The 21,973-nt window shown below is 37.8% G+C and overlaps 1 protein-coding gene across 1 annotated transcript in view; it reads right to left on the reverse strand.

Annotated features, from left to right (window-relative positions):
* Positions 1 to 21,973, reverse strand: part of PCDH15 (protocadherin related 15) — a 1,723,534-nt gene that overhangs the window by 327,735 nt on the left and 1,373,826 nt on the right. The window contains exon 17 of the mRNA XM_032313059.1: positions 6,430 to 6,623. Coding sequence (XP_032168950.1) covers positions 6,430 to 6,623 — 194 coding nt within the window. The remainder of the gene's footprint in view (positions 1 to 6,429; positions 6,624 to 21,973) is intronic.

Here is a 21,973-nt window from a genome sequence, read left to right on the forward strand (position 1 = left end):
CTAGAATCCCATAGTCCTAGTTCAGGTGAAGGTTCTGAAACTTGTTTATGAGGTGGGTGGGAGTGTTGGCAAGGGGACATTTAGCCAAGTCAATTATCATCTTTCAGCCTCAGACTTCTGGTCTGCAAAAATAGAATAATGCAAAAGCCACAGTGTTGTTCAGATTAGAAATTATGGATAGAGAGTAGCTTGCATGATGTCTACTGCATGCTAATTAAAGAGCATCAATTGTCTTTAATTCCTCTTCAGAAAAACCCAGTATGAATAAGGTATTCTTTTATTTTTTATTTATTTTTTATTTTTAAAGATTTTATTTTACTTATTTGACAGACAGAGATCACAAATAGACAGAGAGGCAGGCAGAGAGAGAGGAGGAAGCAGGCTCCCTGCTGAGCAAAGAGTCCAATGCGGGGCTCAATCCCAGGACCCTGAGATCATGACCTGAGCTGAAGGCAGAGGCTTTAACCTACAGAGCCACCCAGGCGCCCCTGAATAAGATATTCTTTAAATTCATTCAAACTTTGGCTCTTACTTTAGGTCAGATATAGAAAAATATAAAATATAATAATATATATATTATATAAAATATTATATATATATATAATTAAAATATAAAAATATAAAAGTATTCCACATTTCTTCTCAAGGAACAGCCCTTAACTATTTTCTCACATTCAGACATACACATCTATTTGCCTTTTGGGTATATGAACAGTGGCCAAATCCAACTGAATGTGCCCAAAATTCAGCTCATTTCCTTCATCTAAACCATGCATACCACGTTGACATCACCACCCTGTCACCTTAGACAAAAAACTGGGAGATAGTTTTTCTGACCATTCCATCGATCCACTTTGCCAGCATGCCTAGTTCAAGCCTTGGATTTTTCTGGTGGTGGAGTCCTATGTGATCTCCTTGCCTCCAGAGGCATCCCCCTCAAATTCATCTCCCACAAGGGCGCCAGAAGGATTTTCCAGAAACTAAACTTAGAAACTCTCATTCAACTTCTAATTTAATGTCCTTCATGAATACCCTTTACACACTGGATAATAAGACCAAACTTCTTAAAAAAAAATTAAATTTTCCATGAAATAACCTTTAACTCTCCTGCCCCTTCTCAAATCGGTTTATGCACTGGTAACACTGACTAGACTGGTAATTACCCATAATGACCAAGCTCTTTCAGAGCTCTCAGGCTGTGTAAATAAAGTGACTTACTTTTCTCACCTGGTCAAACTTGACCCATTCTCCAAAACTCATCTGCTTGGGAAGCCTTCTCAGTAGTCCCTCATTATAACAAGTGTCCTCTTTGATGCCCCAGAGAGCAGAGAAATTAGCTCAATCACACACTTACCATGCTGAACTGAATTTAATTATTTATAAAATCCTACTTTCCACTCTTTACTATAATTTTTTTGGCCTGCACATGACGGGACTCTGTATATCTTTGTATTTCCATGACACAATAGGTGGTGGTTGTATAACAGATGGTTGGTTGGGCGGAATAGAAAATCTTACTATCACAGACACTTTTTTTTCCTGATTTATTAGTGACAAAATGAGAATTGGTGTATACTTATGAAAGAAGATAGAACAATTTCCAATGTGCCTTTTCATTTTGGGGGCTCTTTAAAGTTATCTGAGTTTTGTATTATACCGTCTTGTTTTCTAATTCATCTGTTTAAGAAACAGAAAAAAAAAGATGTTTGTTAAGAACTTAGGAAAACAATAAAAATAGATGACTTTTTAAGCATCTAGAGCATTTCAGGAATTGTTTGGGATTCTGTAGACACAAGAGACCATGAAAGCACAATAATTCTTGCCCTTGTGAACTCAAATTCCAGTGGGGAGGAGGCGAGGCTGACCATCAACTTCATCCCCTAACTGAAGGTACATAATAACCTGTCCCAGGAGGGTAAGTGCAGGGGATTAAAAAGGCCGTTAAGTATGGAAAGGTTGTTGCAGCTGTAAATACTTTGTCTGAAAAGACTTGGCAAAGAAAGTGATGGTTGGGTAGGGGACAGAAGGACTGGACTCCACGGACAAATGGAAAGAGGAGCCATCCAGGCTGAGGGGGGAAGGTCATGTTCGAAGGTCGGAAGGCAGCTGCCAGCTTCAGGGATGAGTAGGTAGGGGTGGTGTAAGGGCTGGAGTGGAAACGCAAGGTGGAGCAGGAGGTGATGTTCTACAAAGGAGGTGACACTAGGGAGTGTCCTCTGGCTGGTGGCCATTGGCAATGTGTGCTGGGGTCCCTGGCCTTTTTAATGATTTTGTCTTTTACTTTGGGTCAGATCTGAGACCCCAAGAAGAGCTTGAGTAAAAAAGAAAGTGCTTCCTGTGTTACTAGAATCTCTCAGGCCCCGGAACAGAGAAGGGATGGAAGGGGCAATGGCAAAAGTTTCAGAAGGCGTTTCCACAGACGGGACCAGAGAGAAGCTTGATGCAGACTGGGATGTTAGTAACAAGAGCAGGGGATTGTCCATTTCTATGTGTTCTTAGGGTAGAGCTTAGAGGTGCTGCTAAAGGTTGCATCTGAGTTTGAGAGAAAGGAACACACTAAGGATGGATCCAGGGATGTTTAGCCAAAGCAGCTACAAGACCAGCCAGAAGACACCAAGTGACAGGAGCTGCTGAAGGAATGCTGGACTGTTGGGAACTAGCTCCCCTGGGAGGGACCTGCGGAAGTGGGCAGTGATAGTGGGAGATGAAGTAAGAGGTTAGGCTAGAAGACAAAATGATGGGGAAGGGACCACCATCTGTAGATGGAGGAACAGACAGGATGAGATGCAACAGGAGAACAGGAAGGAAAAGGAGAGACAGTCCACCAATATCCATGGGGAGCAAGAAGTCACCATATGACTGGTCCATGATGGAAGATAAGAGAGATGCCACATGTGGCTTGGGAGTGTGGAGTGTGCTCTGGAGGGTGGCTCGACCAGAAGTGACCCCTCTCACTGGCTGTGTTCCAGTCCTCCTGATCAGTTGCTTGGCCCTCATATAGCTTTGGGTAGTGGCTCTCTGAAACTTTCTCTATTACCTCCATAAGGTTCATCTCTTTAAAATTTCTTACTTTTTGGAATCAGTTTTGATAAACTGTATCTTCTGGAAAAATTATCCATTTCACTCATGTTTTCAAATTTTACATATATTAAAAGCAAAGGTGTCTCTTAGGATTCTTTCCATTTCCTTTGTTTCTGTAGCATTTCCTTCTTAGAATTTATTAGTTTGCTTTCTCCCTTTTTAAAAACAGATTTACTGGGGCACCTGGGTGGCTCAGTGGGTTAAAGCCTCTGCCTTCAGCTCAGGTCATGATCCCAGGGTCCTGGGATCGAGCCCCACATCGGGCTCTCTGCTCGGCGGGGAGCCTGCTTCCCCCTCTCTCTCTGCCTGCCTCTCTGCCTGCCTCTCTGCCTACTTGTGATCTCTGTCTGTCAAATGAATAAATAAAATCTTTAAAAAAAAAACAGATTTATTTATTTATCTGAGAGAGAGAGAGAGTGAGTCTGGGTGGAGAGGAGCAAAGGGAGAGGGAGAGAGAGTCTCAAGCAGATAACCTGCTGAACACAGAGCCCAACATGGGACTTGATCTCAGGACCCTGAGATCATGACCTGAATTGAAACCAAGAGTCAGAGACTTAATCAACTATACCACCCAGATGCCCGTCTCCCTTTTTTAATTAAGTGTAGTAGTTTGTCCATTTCATTATATTTTTATTTTTTTAATCTCCTTTTTCAGAGAACAGAATTTTGATTTATTCACTGGTTTTAGAGATGTTTACTCCAGATTCACAACAGCTATTAAAATGGTTAATTCTTTCTTGCCTTTTTTGTGGTTTTTCTTTCTTTCATGAGGTATCAGAACAGCTGCATGGCATCTTCATAAGAATTTCTCAAAAAGAGAAGAATAGACTAATTTCACTAAATAGGAACAAACATAATCTGGCATTTTAATTCAAGAATAAAACATCACAGCCTAGTGGGATTCATAGTAAGAATGCAAAATAGATTAATTTAGGAATTGTATCAAGATCAATCATTATATGATTAGCTCAAGAACGAAAGTCATTACTGTCTTCATAGATGATGTGTCTATATTTTCTTATTTTAGAAAGCCAATACAATGGGAATAAACACTTTCTCAACAGAATTTTAAAAAATTGAAACCATAAACCAGTATAATGGGAAAATCTGGGAGATGTTCTTACTTGAGTTAAAAACAAGTCAAGCAGGCATTCTTGGGTGGTTCAGTCAAATAGCATTCTTTGGTTTTGACTTAGGTTGTGATCTCAGGGTTATGAGTTCTTGCTCCATAGCAGGCTCCGTACTCAGCAGGGAATCTGCTGGACATTCTCCTTCTCCCTCCATCTCTACCCTCCCCTACTGCTCTTTCTCATTCAAATAAATAAATAAATAAAATCTTAAAAGAAAGAAAAGACCAGTACTTTTATTGAAACAATTAGCCAATGAACTTAAAGGAAAGAAAATGGAGAAAAGGATATAAAATTTTCACTATTTATAAAATACATTCCTGGATGACACTGAAGAACTGATAGGAAAACTTTTACAAAAATATAAAAGAATTAAATAAGAAAGAGGATTAAAATTAATAAAAAGAGATTAATAGCTTTCACATGTATAAATATTACCCAGAGAGATGAATAAAGAGAAAAGAGTCTATGTACAATAATAGCAAAAGATATGGAAACAGACCAACAAAGAAATGCACAAGACTCTTACAAAGAAAATATTTTTAAAAATTCCTATAGGACACAGAAGAAAGTATGGACAAAATTAATATAAAGAGCAACCAAGACACTTTTAGAGAAAAGCATCATTGACGTAAGTTAGCACCAACATATTATGAAGCACCGTTTAAAACATTAAATATTAAAATTGTGACAATAGTTCATGAAAAGTGGGGTAAACTAATGGGATAGAAGAGAGTTTCTAATCAAACTCAAATAAATGAGAAAATATATGATTATAATCAATGTAAGTTCTCAAATCAGTGAGATAAAGATGGACTATCAAGCATATTATGTGGGAAAATTACAGAGTAGCTTAAAAAAAAATTATTGCTGACTGATACCTCCTCCTGCATCCTACGATAAATCCCAAATTCAACAAAGATTTAAACACACAACGTGAACCTATAAAATCATTAAGACTAAATATAAGATAATTATAGCCTAGGCTTGACATATCAGACTACGAACACAGACTTTACAGGAAAAGTAAAAGAATTGGCTCAAGAACATAGGAAACAAACTTACTCATAAGCAAATGAAAAAAAAAATCAATTTTTTTTTGCTTTGTGTTTTACCTATCAGATTGGCAAAAATCCACATGTTTAATATGACACACATCTGGGGAGACTAGAATTACCCACTCTCAGACTTGACAGTTGGAACTGTAAATTTTTATGAGCCCTGCGGAATACAATTAGGCAGTTTTCGCTGAAACTTACAATTGCATATGCCCTTTGGTAAATGAGAATTTACTGTATTGACGTATTTGCACATATCCAAAAGGAAGTGTTATCTATTCCTTCATTGTCAGTAAAAGAGCGACAGGAATGTGAAAGTCCATCAACGGTGGGTTTCTTACACAGTACAACACACGTATGAAAGAATATTATGTAGCTGGAAAAAAGAGTTTTGAAGAAATAATTCAGTATTCATGTTGGAAGAACCCCAGGGTGGGTTGTAAGGGAACAAGCCCAACTGGTGCAGGAATTCATTTGTATTTTCTTTAAACATATACTGAAAATCGGAAAACAAGCAGGAAATTAATAAAAAATGTAGCTCAGGTGGGACACTAAATAAACACAGTTGTAACAGCTAGAAGTCTTTTGTTTTCTACTCTCCCACACCCTCCATGTAGCTATATATTTGGACGTGTATAAATGGGATACCTATAGATATATTTTATAGGTAAATTATCAATTCTATAATAAATCTTATGGATATATTTGTATATATGTGTGTATGCATATATACTTTGTATATACAAAGAGAGGATATATGTATACATTTGAATTACCTGGACATTGTGAGGTGGCTTCAAACACAAGACATTTCAGGTCGCTGCTATGTCTGTGACTTCTCACTGTCAACAACCTTGCTTTTCACCAATCAGTTGGCAACCTGCTTCCGCTATCTCCCAGTTCCCCCCTAAGATGTGTATCCCTCACATCTGTGAAATCAGAGTTGCTTATTTTGTGTTTTAATCTTTATTGTCCTTTCCCTACAACTTAAGCCAAGAAAGAATGTACAGTTCCTTAGAATCTGGCCCCTAGAATTTTCTGGTCTAATTTAGAGGTGCACAGAATGAAAAAAAAAAAAAAAAACATTTCCTGCACTTCCTCAGTGTACACGGCACGGTTAACTGGGAGCTCGGAGAAGCCGCAGTGACTGCACGCTGCCTTACCTTCTTTCCGCAGGAGGCGCATTATCCGCGGCCTGGACCGTGAGGGCATAGGTGCGCCCCACGGTCAGCGTGACCCCCGGGGCAATGGTGATGAGTCCTGTGGTGTGGTTGATGACGAAGTCTCCCTGAGCGCCCATCAGGATTTCGTACGTGATCTCCCCGTTGGACCCTTCATCTGCATCCACGGCTGTGAGCTGGAACAGAAAACCACATCGTCGGTTCTCCTGGGGCTCAGCTTTCTACCCCAGTATCCCTGCTTCCAAAGACAAAATAGAGGTGAAGAAAGATCTCTGTACATTCGCTCTTCTCTTGAAGCATGGTTACAGGTGCTCTGACTCAGTAGAAATCCCAGCAGGAAGGATTTTTTTTTTCCTTTTCTTATGAAAGTGATAAAATTTTGTATCTTGAAGACTGTCTTTATTTTAATTTACTAAAGGAAAGAAGAGGAAAGCTCTAACAGCAAATTGAATATCACTATGGGAAAGTTAATTTTTTCCCCTCTACCTTACCCTTCTGTTCTGGACACATAAACACTTATTATTGCCTACCAAGACTAGAGAAAATTTAGTGGGTGAAGTCTGTCTTTATTACTGTCATCCTTCCTTCTGCTCTTGTCTTTTACATCCATAATGTTTTCCTTTGGGCTCTCAGAGAGTCTCTCATCCTTGTATCCTTTTAATTTCTGCTTAGCTTTAGGAAAAAAGATCTTTATGATCTTGTTCACACTGACTTGTAAAAGATGGAAAGGGCCTAGGGTTTTGCCTTTCCAAAATCAAACAAATGCATCTCCAGTTGTAGGATACCTTACTAAAAAATTAGACTGTGAAGCATAAGAAATACATATATATGCATACATATATACATACATATATATATATATATTTTTTTTTTTTTTTTTGAGAAAAGGGATTGAATTCAGAGGCCCTTGATAATACCACATGAACATTCTTGAGGCTAATTTGCAGGTCTTTATAGTCCTTTTGAAGCAACTTGTATCCAATAGCTATAACTATATTTGGGTCATTATATGTGACAACAGAATGACCATTATTAATTCAATAAAGCAAAATTAAGGTAAGAATGATTTAATGGGTTAAATAAAGTTCTTTAACTGGCTGATAAATATAAATTTATCCCTGGGGAATGTAGATACTAGTGGGAAATCTTATAGTATACATTTTGCAGACATTCACAGAATTTTCTTTCTTTTTTTTTAAGGATTTTATTTATTTATTTATTTATCTATGTATTTATTTATTTATTTATCTGAGAGAGATTGACAGAGAGAGAGAGAGGGAAAGCGGGAACACATAAGCAGGGAGTGGGGAAGAGGGAGCGGACAAGCAGACTCCCTGCTGAGCAGGGAACCTGACGCGGGACTCAAACCCAGGACCCTGGGATCATGACCTGAGCCAAAGGCAGACACAACCTACTGAGCCATCAACGTGCCCCCATACAGTCACAGAACTTTCTATTTCCCTCATTCCAAAAGTGATAGATGCATATAAGAAAGGTGGCCTCATGTAAGTTTACACATAAAGGGAAAACAGTTAAAAGCTTCCTGTTGAATAACTAAAATATATAAATTTAATACGTAAACCTACAGATAAAAAGTTTTCTTATTTACTAACATTTTCATATGTATTTCTAACCCCTAAATTTCACTTCTATAAGGTAACCATTCTTTATCATTTACAGATGCCTTTGGGTGGCCCCTGGATACTCTTGACACACCTTTTAGATCAAATGCAAGTATGCCCATTTACCTTGAAACTTGAATTCAATTTCAAGAGCACCATGTTAATTAATGACCCATTCAGATGCTCATGCTCACCATCCTGAGAAACATACACCATCACCCTTAAGGGGATATACTGTGCACACTGTTTCTATGTTTAGCATCCATTGCATTCAGAATAATAATGTGCAGAGAAATAGTAGCTACAAAAATGAGAGGAAAGAAGGAAATTTGAGAGATTGGCATTCAGTTAGCTGAGATTAGGTATTCGCGGGTCAACAGATGTGGTTGCCAGAAGGAAATGCATTTCATAAAATGATTCTGGGACTTATAGGAGGATGACAGAATGGCCCTAAAGGCAAAGGAGAAGGAAACTATTTGCAGAAACAGAACCGATGAATGATGTCTATTTATGGAGAACGAGTCAAGACAGAGCAACCCAATTCTCTTTTGCATGTGGGTAAAATTAGAAAATTGGGAGCGGGGGTAGCAGAGGAGATATCAATTTTGATTATAGTAAATCACTTAACATAATGTCTCAGGAAATCTTAATTAAAATTTAGCTCAAATTGGATTCAATATTAACATTCTTCCTGGGACTTAAATTGGCTAAAGGAATTTAATGATAAATGGCAATGCATCAAGTTGAGAACTGTTGAGGAACATGCTTTGGGGATGTAGGTATTATGGCTGGCCTTATTTAACATTTTCATGAATGATATTGGAAGGGAGGATAAGCCGGATAATAATTAAATTGAGGAAGGCACCCATCTGGGATGTGCTATAAATACCAGAGAGCACTGCAAAGCACAGGTGAGAAAAACAGTCCCCGGTCTGCACAGGCAGCCAACTTCAGATGAGCTAATAGACTCAGGAATACCACTAGCTCCACAGAAACCAACAGCAGGTGAGAGTTTAACAAATAAGCCAAAAATCAGTTCCTTGCTTATGTGATTTTAAATAGCTTTGCATTATTTTGCAGTCTTAGTACTAAATCAGGACACGGCGGGCAGAAAATCAACATAACTGAGTCCCTACACGTACAAACAAAACTATGGTGAAGAAATTACTGGTGGTCCAAGATTCGAAAAGGGAACAGAGACATCGGCTAGATATCCAGAAAAAAATGGCAATGTCCCTTGTGAGAGACTTGGAAACTAAACTCTGGTGGGGATTTCATTCAGTTAGGACCAATGACCGTGACCAATGGTGTCTGAGATGAAGGCATGTGAAATTGTTCCCAAAGCACAGGGAATGTCCGCCTCCTGAATCAAGGAGGAGAGAGGAGCACTTGGTGTTCATGGAAAGGCCAGTGTGTTGCCTATAATTTACTAGACAGTAGAATAAAACCTACAATTTGTAATCATTTTCTTGAAGTGTTATGATACATAAATGGTAAGACACTCTAAGCCATGCATCTGTATATATTTTCTGCTGCGTCCTACAGCCCTCTTCGCGGAATTTAATCTCACTCTCCCACAATTCCTTCCTCTCGCCATTCCCATATGCACATGTTCCAGACATCCTCAGCAACCCCTTGCTCCCACAATAAATAAAAATAAAAATAAAAATGAATAAATAAATATGACACGTCTAGATTTGGCTATGGCTTATTTCTCTCCTCTATCTCTTTCCTGTGTCTGAGAAATTGAAAAACAATGGCTTTCCTTAAAGGACAAATGTAAAGAAGGTTTGATCATAAATGGAAAAATAAATGAACAAACAAAGAAAACAAAACACCTAGATTGGAGTCTCATAAATGAAGCAAGGATTCAATAAAAGGCAGAGTTCATACAGAAAGACTCATCATACTCAAACTATAATCAACTGTTCATGTGGTATTTTTATATGAATGACCGCTAAGTTGACCTTGACTAAGCATGTCAAGCCACAGGTATCCTGGGCTTGGCTTCTAGTAAGAGCCTCTCGTGTTCCTCAGAGAGATGCTTATCCCCTTCACAGCTGGTCTTAGCTCCAGCAATGGGAGTGAGATTCAGGTCTGGACTCTTTGGTTTAAAATCTGACAAGTTATCCAAGTTTATAGGTATAGTCAGGGTGACTCCTATGAGCATGGGAAAGAGTGGCTCTTAATTACCTGAGGGCTAGACAAGTCAATTTCTATCTGACATTTGCTCTTCTTATGCCTGCATTGGGTCTTTCCAGGACTGAGGACCATGAGAAGACAGTGCCAGGAACAGGAGAATATCATTGATGATACTGTTTCCATGTATGCTGGAGACAAATTCATCACCAACCTTTTCTGATATATGAACCAAAAATAAGCTAATTTTTTTTAAAGCTAGTTTAATTTGAAATTATGTCTCTTTAATATTAGAATCCCAAATATTATAGGGAGAGAGTTATGAATAATGAATCCCCTTGTCTTGCTTTATGACTATTTATTTTTCTAGGGGTCCTATACTTTGAGGCTTTGGTGTATGGTACCACGTGGTCATTAATACATGAAATCATCCTTGATTCAGTGTATGGTTTTTCATTACAATGGCCAAAGATCATGCTATGGAAGTGGTAAAGATACTCTTGTTTATAAATCATGATTAGTTGCTTAACAAGTAATAAAAAATATATACACAGATAAATAGCAAGTATATATATTTTCCTATAATATATAGGGAAATATATATATATATATATATATATATATATTGCTTTATTTATTTAAACAAAGCAATTTTCTAAATTAATAAATTAAGTTTAAAATATATATATATTTCTTAGACTATCTTTCTCATTCTCTTTATTATTCATGTTAACTCTTCAAACCAGGCAGACAAAAAAATAGAGCCACATGTATAAGTTTGGTGATATTTAGTACAAAGTAATGTCATGAACACTCACGTTTAGGTCTTTTTAAAATGTAGTTCAATTTGCAAACTGAGCTCTGGATTGATGACATGTGAATATATGTAAATCTGAGTTTAGAAAAATCTGGAAAATTCAGTATCCTTTCCACAAGAGTTACACAAGTGAGCCAACTAAGACCACTTGCTGATAATCATAATAACAGAATTAATTTCTAAACTTGGTTAGGGAAAATAATAATCTGGAGAAAAACATTTATTTCTAAATAATTAGTGAAAGCCTACTGTGGTCCCTGGGATGGTCCTAGGACCTGGGGGTTAAGTTCAAGTTGGTAAATAAAAAGTGGGCTCCCTTGGCTCTCCTCTCTTCTTCTTCTTCCTTTTCTTCTTCTTCTTCTTCTTCTTCTTCTTCTTTTTTTTTTTGAATGTGCCATTGGAGGAGGAATATTATTAATAACAAGGAAATCTATACTGACATGATGTGGCAGGCACTACTGAAAATGAACATAAGCAACAATGAGAGACCTCTGGTCGGGGCGTCTGGGTGGTTCATTTAAGGTTAAGAATCTGCCTTCAGTTCTGGTCATGATCCCAGGGTCCTGGGATCGAATCTTACATCAGGCTCCTTGCTCAGAGGGATCCTGCTTCTCCCTCTCCCTCTGCTGCTCCCCTGCTTGTGCTTTCTTTTTCTCTGTCAAATAAAATCTTAAAAAAAAAAAAAAATTCCTCTGGTCTAGGTCACCCTCAAGCTGGGAGTGAAAGATAGGTGGTAGATCAAAGACAATGGATTACACACAGCTAATGGAGAAGGGAAGGGCATGTGTGAGGACCCTGAGGACAGGGGAATGGAAAAGGTTCTTGGGGATGCAGAATGTGACAGTCTGGGGAGAGTAGCACAGGAAGTTGAGCAACAAGCAGAGACATCATGAAGGGCTTCCAGGGCTATGACAACACCTTTGAGGCTCAGCATGCAACAACTGAATGCTGAATTTATTGGTATTGGGTATTTTTATGATTAGTAGTCTCTGCACTCTTTTTTTCTCCCTTTGTTTTTGAGCAGGAAATGCTAGAGAGAGTGCCATAATTTTAGCTAAGAAGGTTTCAGAAAATAGCAGTGAATTCATTTAATGGTTCTTATTTATAATAAAATTACAATAGAACTGTGCTTGTCTCCAAAAAATGGATTGAAACATTTCACACCTGACTTAGATAGCAAAATACATTTGAAGAAAGGGAAGTTTTGGTCCACAGCGTAAACCTCAATCAAGTAATGGAGAATGAGCCTCACGGCATCCCATGCCACACACAGGTGACCAGCTAGACCACAGCCTTTCACTATATCATGCATAATACAAAGTGTTTTGTTCTAGAAACCTCAGCATCTGAATATTTGTTTCAATCTGTTTTCTATTACGAAGGAGATCATCTATTAACAGGCGTTTCTTTGTATTCTAAGTTCACCTAGAGGGTAGAAAGGGTGAACAACGTGCTGTGTTTATGATTCCTCAGGAAGGATCACTGAGAAGACACTCTGCACTTTCCAGAACTTTTCAAGAATAGTGTCTGAGGCTTGCTTATTTTGATTTTTAGCTAAAGCAGGAAAGCCTGCATTGTGCTTTCAGACATTCACTTCTATTTCCTAGTACATTATGCCAACTCCTTTCATTTGGTATTTTGCATTTCATGTAGTTTTTTTTTTTCTGTTTCTTTCTCAGTCTATTTGTGAAAATATCAGAAGCACAGTCATTGAAGCCTTGTGCAGTAACTTGCAGGACTACTTTTTTGCTGAATGATTTTGCAATTCTCTTAAGACAGTACTTCCTTTGATATTTTAATTCAACAGAACAAAGATTCAGTCCTAACATACCTGTTGTCCTATAATTTTTATTAGACATAGAAGGGATGCTTAATATGAAATTTAGGGTCTTATAAAATGAACACATTCACATAATAGTGATATAAAGACATGGAAATCTCTTTGATAAAAATAAACTATAATCCATGACTTATAATTGATTCATGAAAATATTCACTTAAATTATTTCAGTAAAAAGAAAAAAAATTATTCCTGTTAATACAGTGACTTTATTTTATTTCATTCATTGGTTACCCTTCAATTTGTCATAGGAATCCCTATTTTCAAAATTCTTTCCCTTCCTTTATATTATACATGTGGCCTCATCTCTACTCCTGACTGAAACCATGCTTTGAAAGTGGCAAAGAGGGGCACCAAGGAGGTAAGACTTTTGGTTCTGGTGATGTGAGGAGGCTGGATAATTCTTTTCCCAAAAAGTAAAACTCTAAGCAAAATGTGGGGCACCTGGATGGCTCCGTCAGTTGAGAACCGGACTTTTGATTACATCAGGGTAAGATTATTGAGGTCCTGAGATCCAGCCCCATGTCATTAACTCTGCACTCAGCATGGGGTCTGCTTGAGATTTTCTCTCTCCCTCTCTCTCTGCCCCTCCCCTGGTGCATGCTCTCTCTCTCTCTCTCTCAAATAAATAAATTAATTTTTAAAAGTCTAAGCAAAATGTTGAAAAGCACCATTTAGGGCTATAAGAATCCGCTGAAGTGGACAAGCTGAGAGAAATCATTCATTAAAAACTGTTGTTGCAGGAGGATAAGAAAAGCAGGAGTCAGTGGCCTTCTGATGTGGATGTTACTTAGCCCCTCAAGTACACTGGACAAATGTTAGAACAGTAGGGCCGGCCACGACAAGCAGGAGGCTTGCTTTAAGAGAGGACAGAGTGAGTTTGGTGTGGTGTTAATAAAAGAATCAAACACAGTGAGAACTGAATGAGAACCATCTTGGCTCAGCCAATATGAGTTATAAAGTTGTGGGCTCAATTGCCAACAAGCCAGAAATTCACCAGAAAAAGAAACAGAGGGCCTGAAGGAAGGGCTGGGTGGGCTCTCTGCACATTTCTGAAACCATTCATATGCACAGAGGAGACCTGGAGAATATCCATGCTGACAGGAAATCCTGGGCCCTGCCTGAACTTCTGGGGCTCACCCAACCCGTGTTCAGGTCAATGGGCAAAGGCAGCAAGAAGCCTTATGGGCTTAGGTGTTTGTGCAAATCACTGGGTGACATGAAGCCACACAGAAATGAAGAATCACAGCAAAAATCATGCAGAGACATTAAGAACCACACACTTAAGAGAAATAGGTTCAGTGAATAAATTCTAGATATATTATTTTAAAAAAAAAGTCCTCAGAGTCAATATCAAAATCCAGAGGTACTACAGTATAGCATTAAAACAAACAGATAATTTAAAAATGTAATTTTATAATTTTTAATATAATTAAAAAATAAATATAAATACTGTCAAAGAATAAAAATGTCCTGATATTTGCTAAACTGGAAAGGAAAGCATTGTTTAGGGCCTTTGTGATAGGAGTCAGGACTAACATAATAGGAAGGAGAGGGGGGCTCAATTCAGCTCCAAGTGCAGTAAAGACAGCTGAGGATTTATAGCCAATGAGGAGAGTGGATGGAAAATTATTAGGAGAAAACATCAAGGGTGGGGGGCTTGTTAAACCAACTTAACAGGATTTTCACAAAAGGCAGGCCAGGGTGATCAGCTATCAGGGTAGGTGATGAACAATTTTCAGCCAAATTGCTGAAAGACAAATAATATGTTGAGAGCAGCAAAAATGCTCATTTCATAAAAGGAAATGATGTATCATTCACAGCCGACTTCTTATTACAAGCAACAGAGGCCAGTAGAAATAGGAATGACATATTCTGAAGTACTGGGATATAAATGACCACCTATTGACCAGGGATAATATATCTGGTGAAACCGTCCTTCAAATTGAATGTGAAGACAGCCAATCACTTTACATAATACATCATATTATGTAAAGGATAGAGCCACATGATGATCTCATTAAACACAGAAAAAGCAGTTGATAAAACTGAATGTCTATTTATGGGGGGAAAAAAGAGAGAGATTCAACAAACTAGAAATAGAGGAAAAATTCTTTAACCTGAAAAACCATCTACAGAGCCACCAACAGCTAGCATTATACTTAACAGTGAGGATTGAGTGCCTTTCCATCCGATCAAGAACAGAAAAAGGATTCTCTCAGCACTTCTAGTTTACAGTGTACTGGATTTTCAATACAGCACAACAAAGTACATAAAAGAACAACAACAACAATAAAAGGCATCGGGTTGGTAAGATGAAGTAAAAGTGTACTTATTTGAAGAAGATACAGTTTGCTATGTAGAAAATCTTAAGTAGTCTTTGAGAAACTATAAAAACTAGCTAGTGATTGCCAAGGTGAAACAAAATTTGCTGTATATTCCTATATTAGTGGTGAAGAATCCAAAAATAAAAATATTTCCATCCACAGCTTAAAAAATGACAAAATAACTAGGAATACATTTAGCAAAATTGGGGCAAAATATACAAACCAAAACGTACAGCATTGTTGGGATAAATCTAAAAGCATGTTAGAAAGACAGTCCATGTTCATGGATTGAACAATGCAATACTGTTAAGATGGAAATTCTCCACAAATTATATGATTTGTAAATTCAATATATCTTCTACCAAGATCCTTATTAAACATTTTTAGTAGAATTTTTCAGGTTAATCCCAAAATTTATATGGAAATATAAGGGACCTAGAATAGCCACAGCAATTTTAGAAGAGAAAAATAATTTTACAAGACTTACACTATCTGATTTCAAAATATGCAATTGATCTACAGTAATCAACGCAATGTAGTTTTGGCATAAAATAAACTATACATGAAAGGAACAGAAGTCTAAAACTAACCTTTTCCCTTTATGGCTAACTGACTTTCAGCAAAGATACCAAGGTAATTCAATAGGGAAAATATAATTTCTACAATAAAAGCTGCTGGGACAATTACACATTTCTGTGCAAAAGGTAAAAAAATGAAAATAGAAATTAGTTGAGACATTTATCTTATAACATTTAAAGTGGATCACCCATACAATGTAAAACCTAAAACTATGAGTCTTGTAAAGATAATACAAGAGAACATCTTCATGAACTTAGGTTGGTAAGAGTTTCTTAAATATGACATCAAGGGCGCCTGGGTGGCTCAGTGGGTTAAGCCGCCGCCTTCGGCTCGGGTCTTGGTCCCAGGGTCCTGGGATCAAGTCCCATGTCGGGCTCTCTGTTCAGCAGGGAACCTGCTTCCCTCTCTCTCTCTCTGCCTGCCTCTCTGTCTACTTGTGATCTCTGTCTGTCAGTAAACAAATAAAATCTTAAAAAAAAAAAATGACACCAAAAGCATTATACACAAAGAAAAGAAGATAAATTGAACTTTATCAAGATTCAAAGGTTTTGTTCTCCCAAAACTACTATTAAAGAATATGATAAACAAAACAGATTATGAGAAAATAACTGCTAATCATATGACTGATAACAGACTTGCATTTACAATTTACAAAGAGGAATTACAAGTCAATACTAAGAAGACACACTACAAATATAAAAAATGAGCAGAAGGGGTGCCTGGGTGGCTCAGTTGGTTGGGCGACTGCCTTCGGCTCGGGTCGTGATCCCGGAGTTCCGGGATCGAGTCCCGCATCGGGCTCCCAGCTCCATGGGGAGTCTGCTTCTCCCTCTGACCTTCTCCCCTCTCATGCTCTCTCTCTCAAATAAATAAATAAAAAATAAATTTAAAAAAAATGAGCAGAAGATTTGAATAGACCTTTTATCAAAGATGTAAAGATTGCTAACAAGCACATGGAAAGGTCTCAAAATCACTAGTCTTTGGGGAAATGCCTGTTAAAATCACAATGAAATATGGAAATATACTTGCTATAATGGGCTTGATAAAGAAACTGACAATAGTACTCATTAGGGATGGTGTGGACAAGTAAAGTGTACAAACGTGTTAGAAAGGAGTTCGGCAGTTTCTTGAAAAGGTTAAGGACACACGTCTCATATGACTCAGCAATTCTACTCCTGGGTGTCTACAGATACACCCAATAGAAATACACAGTATCTGTCTATCGAAAGGCATACAGAGAATCCCTAGCTACATTATTAATGTTCCCCAGAACTGGAAATAGTTCAAATGTCTATCAGTGAACAGATAAACAAAACATGCTATTTTTATAAAATGAATACTATTGAGTAAGTCAAAAAAACATATAGGACTGAGTCATGCTACTGCTTAGATGGCTAAACACAGTCATGCTACTTCTGCAGCTAAATACAGTAGTCCTGAGTCATGCTGAGTGAAAGGAGCCAGGACAAAAGAAAAGCCAACATGTTGCACATTTCCAAATTATCAAAAAATTTTTACAAAAGGCCCATTTTAGGGACAAAAAAGCAGAACTGGTTTCCTAGAGGAAAGGTTCCTAGTTCCCTAAGGAACCGTCCTGGGTGAGAATGATGTTTGGACGTAGATTGTGATAATTGTTACTAAATTGTTACTAATTGTTACTAAAATAATCACAGAAATGTGCACGAGGACATGTAAATTTCACTCAATAATGCTCTCAGGAATGACACAGAAAATTTCAGCTACATATAGGATCTTTATCCATTTTGCTTTTCTATTGCATTGACGGGATACTATTCAGGTTGACTAGAACCCCTGTCATTGTTCACTCCTTGTTTTGTGATTTGATCCATTTTTCTCTTTCCTTTCTCCCTTCCATTACACATTCCGAACTTTAGGTCTTCGCTGCATCTTATAAAGAAGTTTTCTATCTCTCTCTTTTAAATCTTTATGTCCTGCTCTCTTCTCAGGTAATTGACTATCAGCTCCGTGCTACTCCATGACGTCTTTTTAAACCTACTCCTTCAGGGATGTCTGGGTGGCTCCGTCAGTTCAGTGCCTGCTTTTGGCTTGGGTCATGATCCCAGGGTCCTGGGATCAAGGCTAACATTGGGGTCCCAGCTCTATGGGGAGTCTGCTTCTCCTTCTTCTTCTGCCCCTTCACTTGTGTATGCTCTCTCTCTCAATAAAAATCTCAAAAAAACAAAAACAAAAACAAAGGTAAAACAAAACAAAACCATTAAACCTACCCCTTTTCCCGAGGCATGAACAGAAGGGAAAGTTCTGGAAACCAAGGAAGCACACCAGCCTTATGGAAGAAAAGTGGAGTATAATCAGTAAATCCCACCTTTTTTTTTTTTTTTTTTAAGATTTTATTTATTTGTCAGAAAGGGAGAGCAGAAGTAGGCAGAGTGGCAGGCAGAAGAAGAGGGAGAAGCAGGCTACCCACTGAGCAAGGACTCCCCCTCTCTCACCACAGGGTGGGGCTTGATCCCAGGACCCTGGGATCATGACCTGAGCTGAAAACAGATGGTTAACCAACTGAGTCACTCAGGTGCCCCAGAAAAATCCCACTTTGGAAGCATGAGTCTTTGTTAAGAAAAGTCATAAAAGGGAAATAAGGTGAAAATGTGGAATATAGAATGGGAATAAGATTTCAAGGAAGGATATCTTCTGTGAGGACACCTTCTGAGGGAGAATTTCAGAACGAGAGTATAACCCTGTCAATTGCGCCTCTCATATGTGATATTGAATCACGGCTAAAGCTAGAGGAGGCCACTATCTTTGGCTTTTGCAAGAAGTCAAGGTATACAGCCAACCTGGGATTGCTTGGAAATGTAGTTCTCCCTGGTAACTTTGGGTAGGTTTGGACAGATTAGGGGTCAATACTATGTTGCCTCCTGAGAGACAAATGCCCATTGCATTAAAATTATGCCCAGAAGCTTGTGTCACTAAAAATTTATACATAGGGGATGGCATATGGTTTTGATGTTAAAGCAGATGAAACTCAGAGTAGCCTGAAAGATAAGTCTCTGATGCCTACTCGGGTAATGGAAAATGTATGATATATGAGAATAACCTGGTTTTGTTAGGAAAGCTGACATAATAACATGGCATTATTAATTGAACGGTGTTGTGTTAAACATTTAATCTCTTGGCCTCAGCTGTGTGATATAATAAAGGATTTTTGGATCACTTATATAGTTGATAAAAATGAAGCTTGAGTGGATATTGATCTCTTGGATAGAAAGATTATTTGGGAAGGCAACCTAAAACTCACCAGCCAGGTAACAACCATGTGGACAGATTTGTTAGAGGAAGAGTTTAATTTATGTTTGAAAAACTTACATACACCACTGAATGTCTCTATCAGCACTTATAAAAATGTGTAAGTAACAGAAGATGAAGAAAAGAAATAATCTTTAAAATATTAAAGAAGCATCAGATAACTTAATTAGGAAAAGGTATGGCTGGGAATGTATTTTGCAGAGGAAATGCCAATTCCTTACCAGGTAAAAGATATTCTGGTCTCCTTTTATGCACTAGGTACCACAGAGTTGCTATACCAAAAATTTCAGAAAAATGCCTCCGACATATGTATTAAGGGGATTATATATCCCAAGTGCAGATTAATTAGGAGGCATTAGAAGTTGTATTTAGAGGTCATAAGACTTCCACTGTCTTATCGCCATAAAAGTTATATTGTTGTCTGTCCTGTATCCTCACTTGAAGCTAAATAAACTTGGTCCTACAAGAGGCCTATTGGTTCTCAGGGTTGACAGTCAGTCTGAACCTAAGACCACTTCTGCTGATCAAGCAAACTGGGCAATACGTAAATTAGTCATGTCCACATTGTGCTCTCTAAAGCCTTAATGGGATTGGTGATGCTTTGAGGTTAAAAAAGCTTCCAGGACTAATGGTCACCCCTCTTCTGTTCAGCATGTCTTAGACTAATCCAAGATGGCAGCGACCTCAGTAGAGTAGGTGTTTAGCAAAGGGATCTTTCAGGTGTATAATTCATTAACAATACATTAATAATTAGTTTTTATGGACCAAAGTATTGTTACTGGAGATGGAGTTCTCATTTAGGCATTCCTCTGCCTGATGAAAAGCTAAAGAACAAAACAGCAACAATATTGCCCAAGAATTAGGAGAGCTAGTTCCTTTTCTGTGGTAACTTCATAATCCTCTAGAGGGCTTGAGTCTCATTACTCAGACTCTGAGATTGTAACCGGAACTTGAATGCTTTCAAGCTGCTGTGCTCTCTCATGCTCAGCTTCTACCCTCGCTGACTCCAAGAAAGAGTTCCTCCAAGTCGGCATCCAGCAAATGCCACAGCCCAGACCTTAACTCATCCTCTGAAAGACCTAGTCTTAAATACTTCTTCAAGAAATCTTACATTGTCTACAATTCCCAATCTGAATTACTCTGGTATGTGAGATTTGCCTTTAACTAATAAGTAAACTGATCTATTTATTCAGACCTTAATCTGTGCCAGACGCCACATTCTAAAGTGCAGAAGATACGGACAGCATAGTTTCTGTTTGTCAGCTTGTGTTCTAGAAGAGCAGACAGGAAAGAAAAGTATCTGTAATAAATGTACTAGTAGGGAAGGATAAGAAGACATGAGAAGGTCCAGAAATGCCTGTAATGACAGGGGCTTGGAAGAAGAAACCAAGGCATACTTGACTTAGTAAAAGAAAGGCAAATCTCTTACCATTTGGTTCCTCCCATCTCCAACCGCATTCAGAGTGGTATCCTTAATGCCTCATGATATCCCATGCCTTTGGCTGTTACACGTCCACCTCCAGTAACCTTGCCTGTCTGAGCACTAATCATCCTGCTAGGTTCATGGAGTTCTCACCAGCAATGACACATTCCCGGCTATTCAAGCCCTACCAGACCATCCTCCCCTCCCCACTCATGTTTAATGAACTCTCATTGTATTCTTAGTCTGTTTCATGTAATTTTAAAAAATCAAGAATGATTTGTGATATTTTCAGATTACTTCACTGTGAATAAGGGTCATCTCTTACTACACACACACACACACACACACACACACACACATATGTGTATATATATATATATACTTTTCAAGGGTTAGCACTGGGCTTTCTTCATCATGTTTTTCAGGCCTCTAGTTTAGCATTGTGTACATTAAAATCTATACACATTAAATTATAATTTGTCTAAGAATATACTTATACAACATATGCTTGTAATATGCACGTATATTAGGGCTTTCTAGTTGGTGTTTTCACTTGTTTTATTTGCCAAACTGAATGATCAAGTTTACTAGGCTTCCAAGAAATCCCTACTGCTCTATTTGGAATAGTGGCTTTTTTCTAAGATTCCCTGTCTGTGAAACATCTCAATATGCAAGCATTTTTCTTTTACTCAAACGACTACGCTTTGACATTTTAACATAATTTACTACAAAAGGGAGTTGAAAGGGAAACAGGTTTTGTTTTGTTTTGTTTTGTTTTTTCCTGAAACAGTAGCTGAAAAAGGCAAACAACTTTGGTGATACACAGAAAAGAAAAAATAAATAAAATACATTACACATTTTTGTTTCTTCCTGTTTCCAAATTTCAAGCCAATTATCTAGTAAACTGGCAATATCTAGAACTGTAATGATGAGAAAGAATATTGTCAAAATTAAAAACCTACCACATAAATAATATTAAAAGCAATCATACACAATTAAAAGCTTTACAAAAATGCAAGCAGTTAAGCATCCATTATTAAAACTGACCATCAACAGCTTTCACTGTGGCCACCCAAAACATGCTATATAAACACGAAAGCAAACAAACGTAACATCTTTTACAAATACATTTTCTTTGAAAAACTGGGTTTCTAAGTGTATCAGGAAAGGGGGGAAAAGCCAAATGCGAGAACTATTTTTTAGCTATGCAAGTTCAAAATGCAGATGTCTGTGATCACGTGTTGATATCATTAATATTTTCCCCAAGTTTATCAAATGGGAAAACTTACTCTACCCAACATAACTCTTAAGGTATTAAGAGCAATTGAGATGTTAAAAAATTTTGTAGTATTTAACCAGATGATATGAGCCATATTTATCATCATGAAAAAACAAAAATATTGTGTGCCTCTCTCTTCCCCACAACACTAGTGATTACCGAAGGTCAGAAATTAAATGTTAGTAGTTTCTTTATTCCTTATGATTAGCACAATC

This window comes from Mustela erminea, chromosome 14 (assembly GCF_009829155.1).
Source record: "Mustela erminea isolate mMusErm1 chromosome 14, mMusErm1.Pri, whole genome shotgun sequence".
Classification (NCBI taxonomy): domain Eukaryota; kingdom Metazoa; phylum Chordata; class Mammalia; order Carnivora; family Mustelidae; genus Mustela; species Mustela erminea.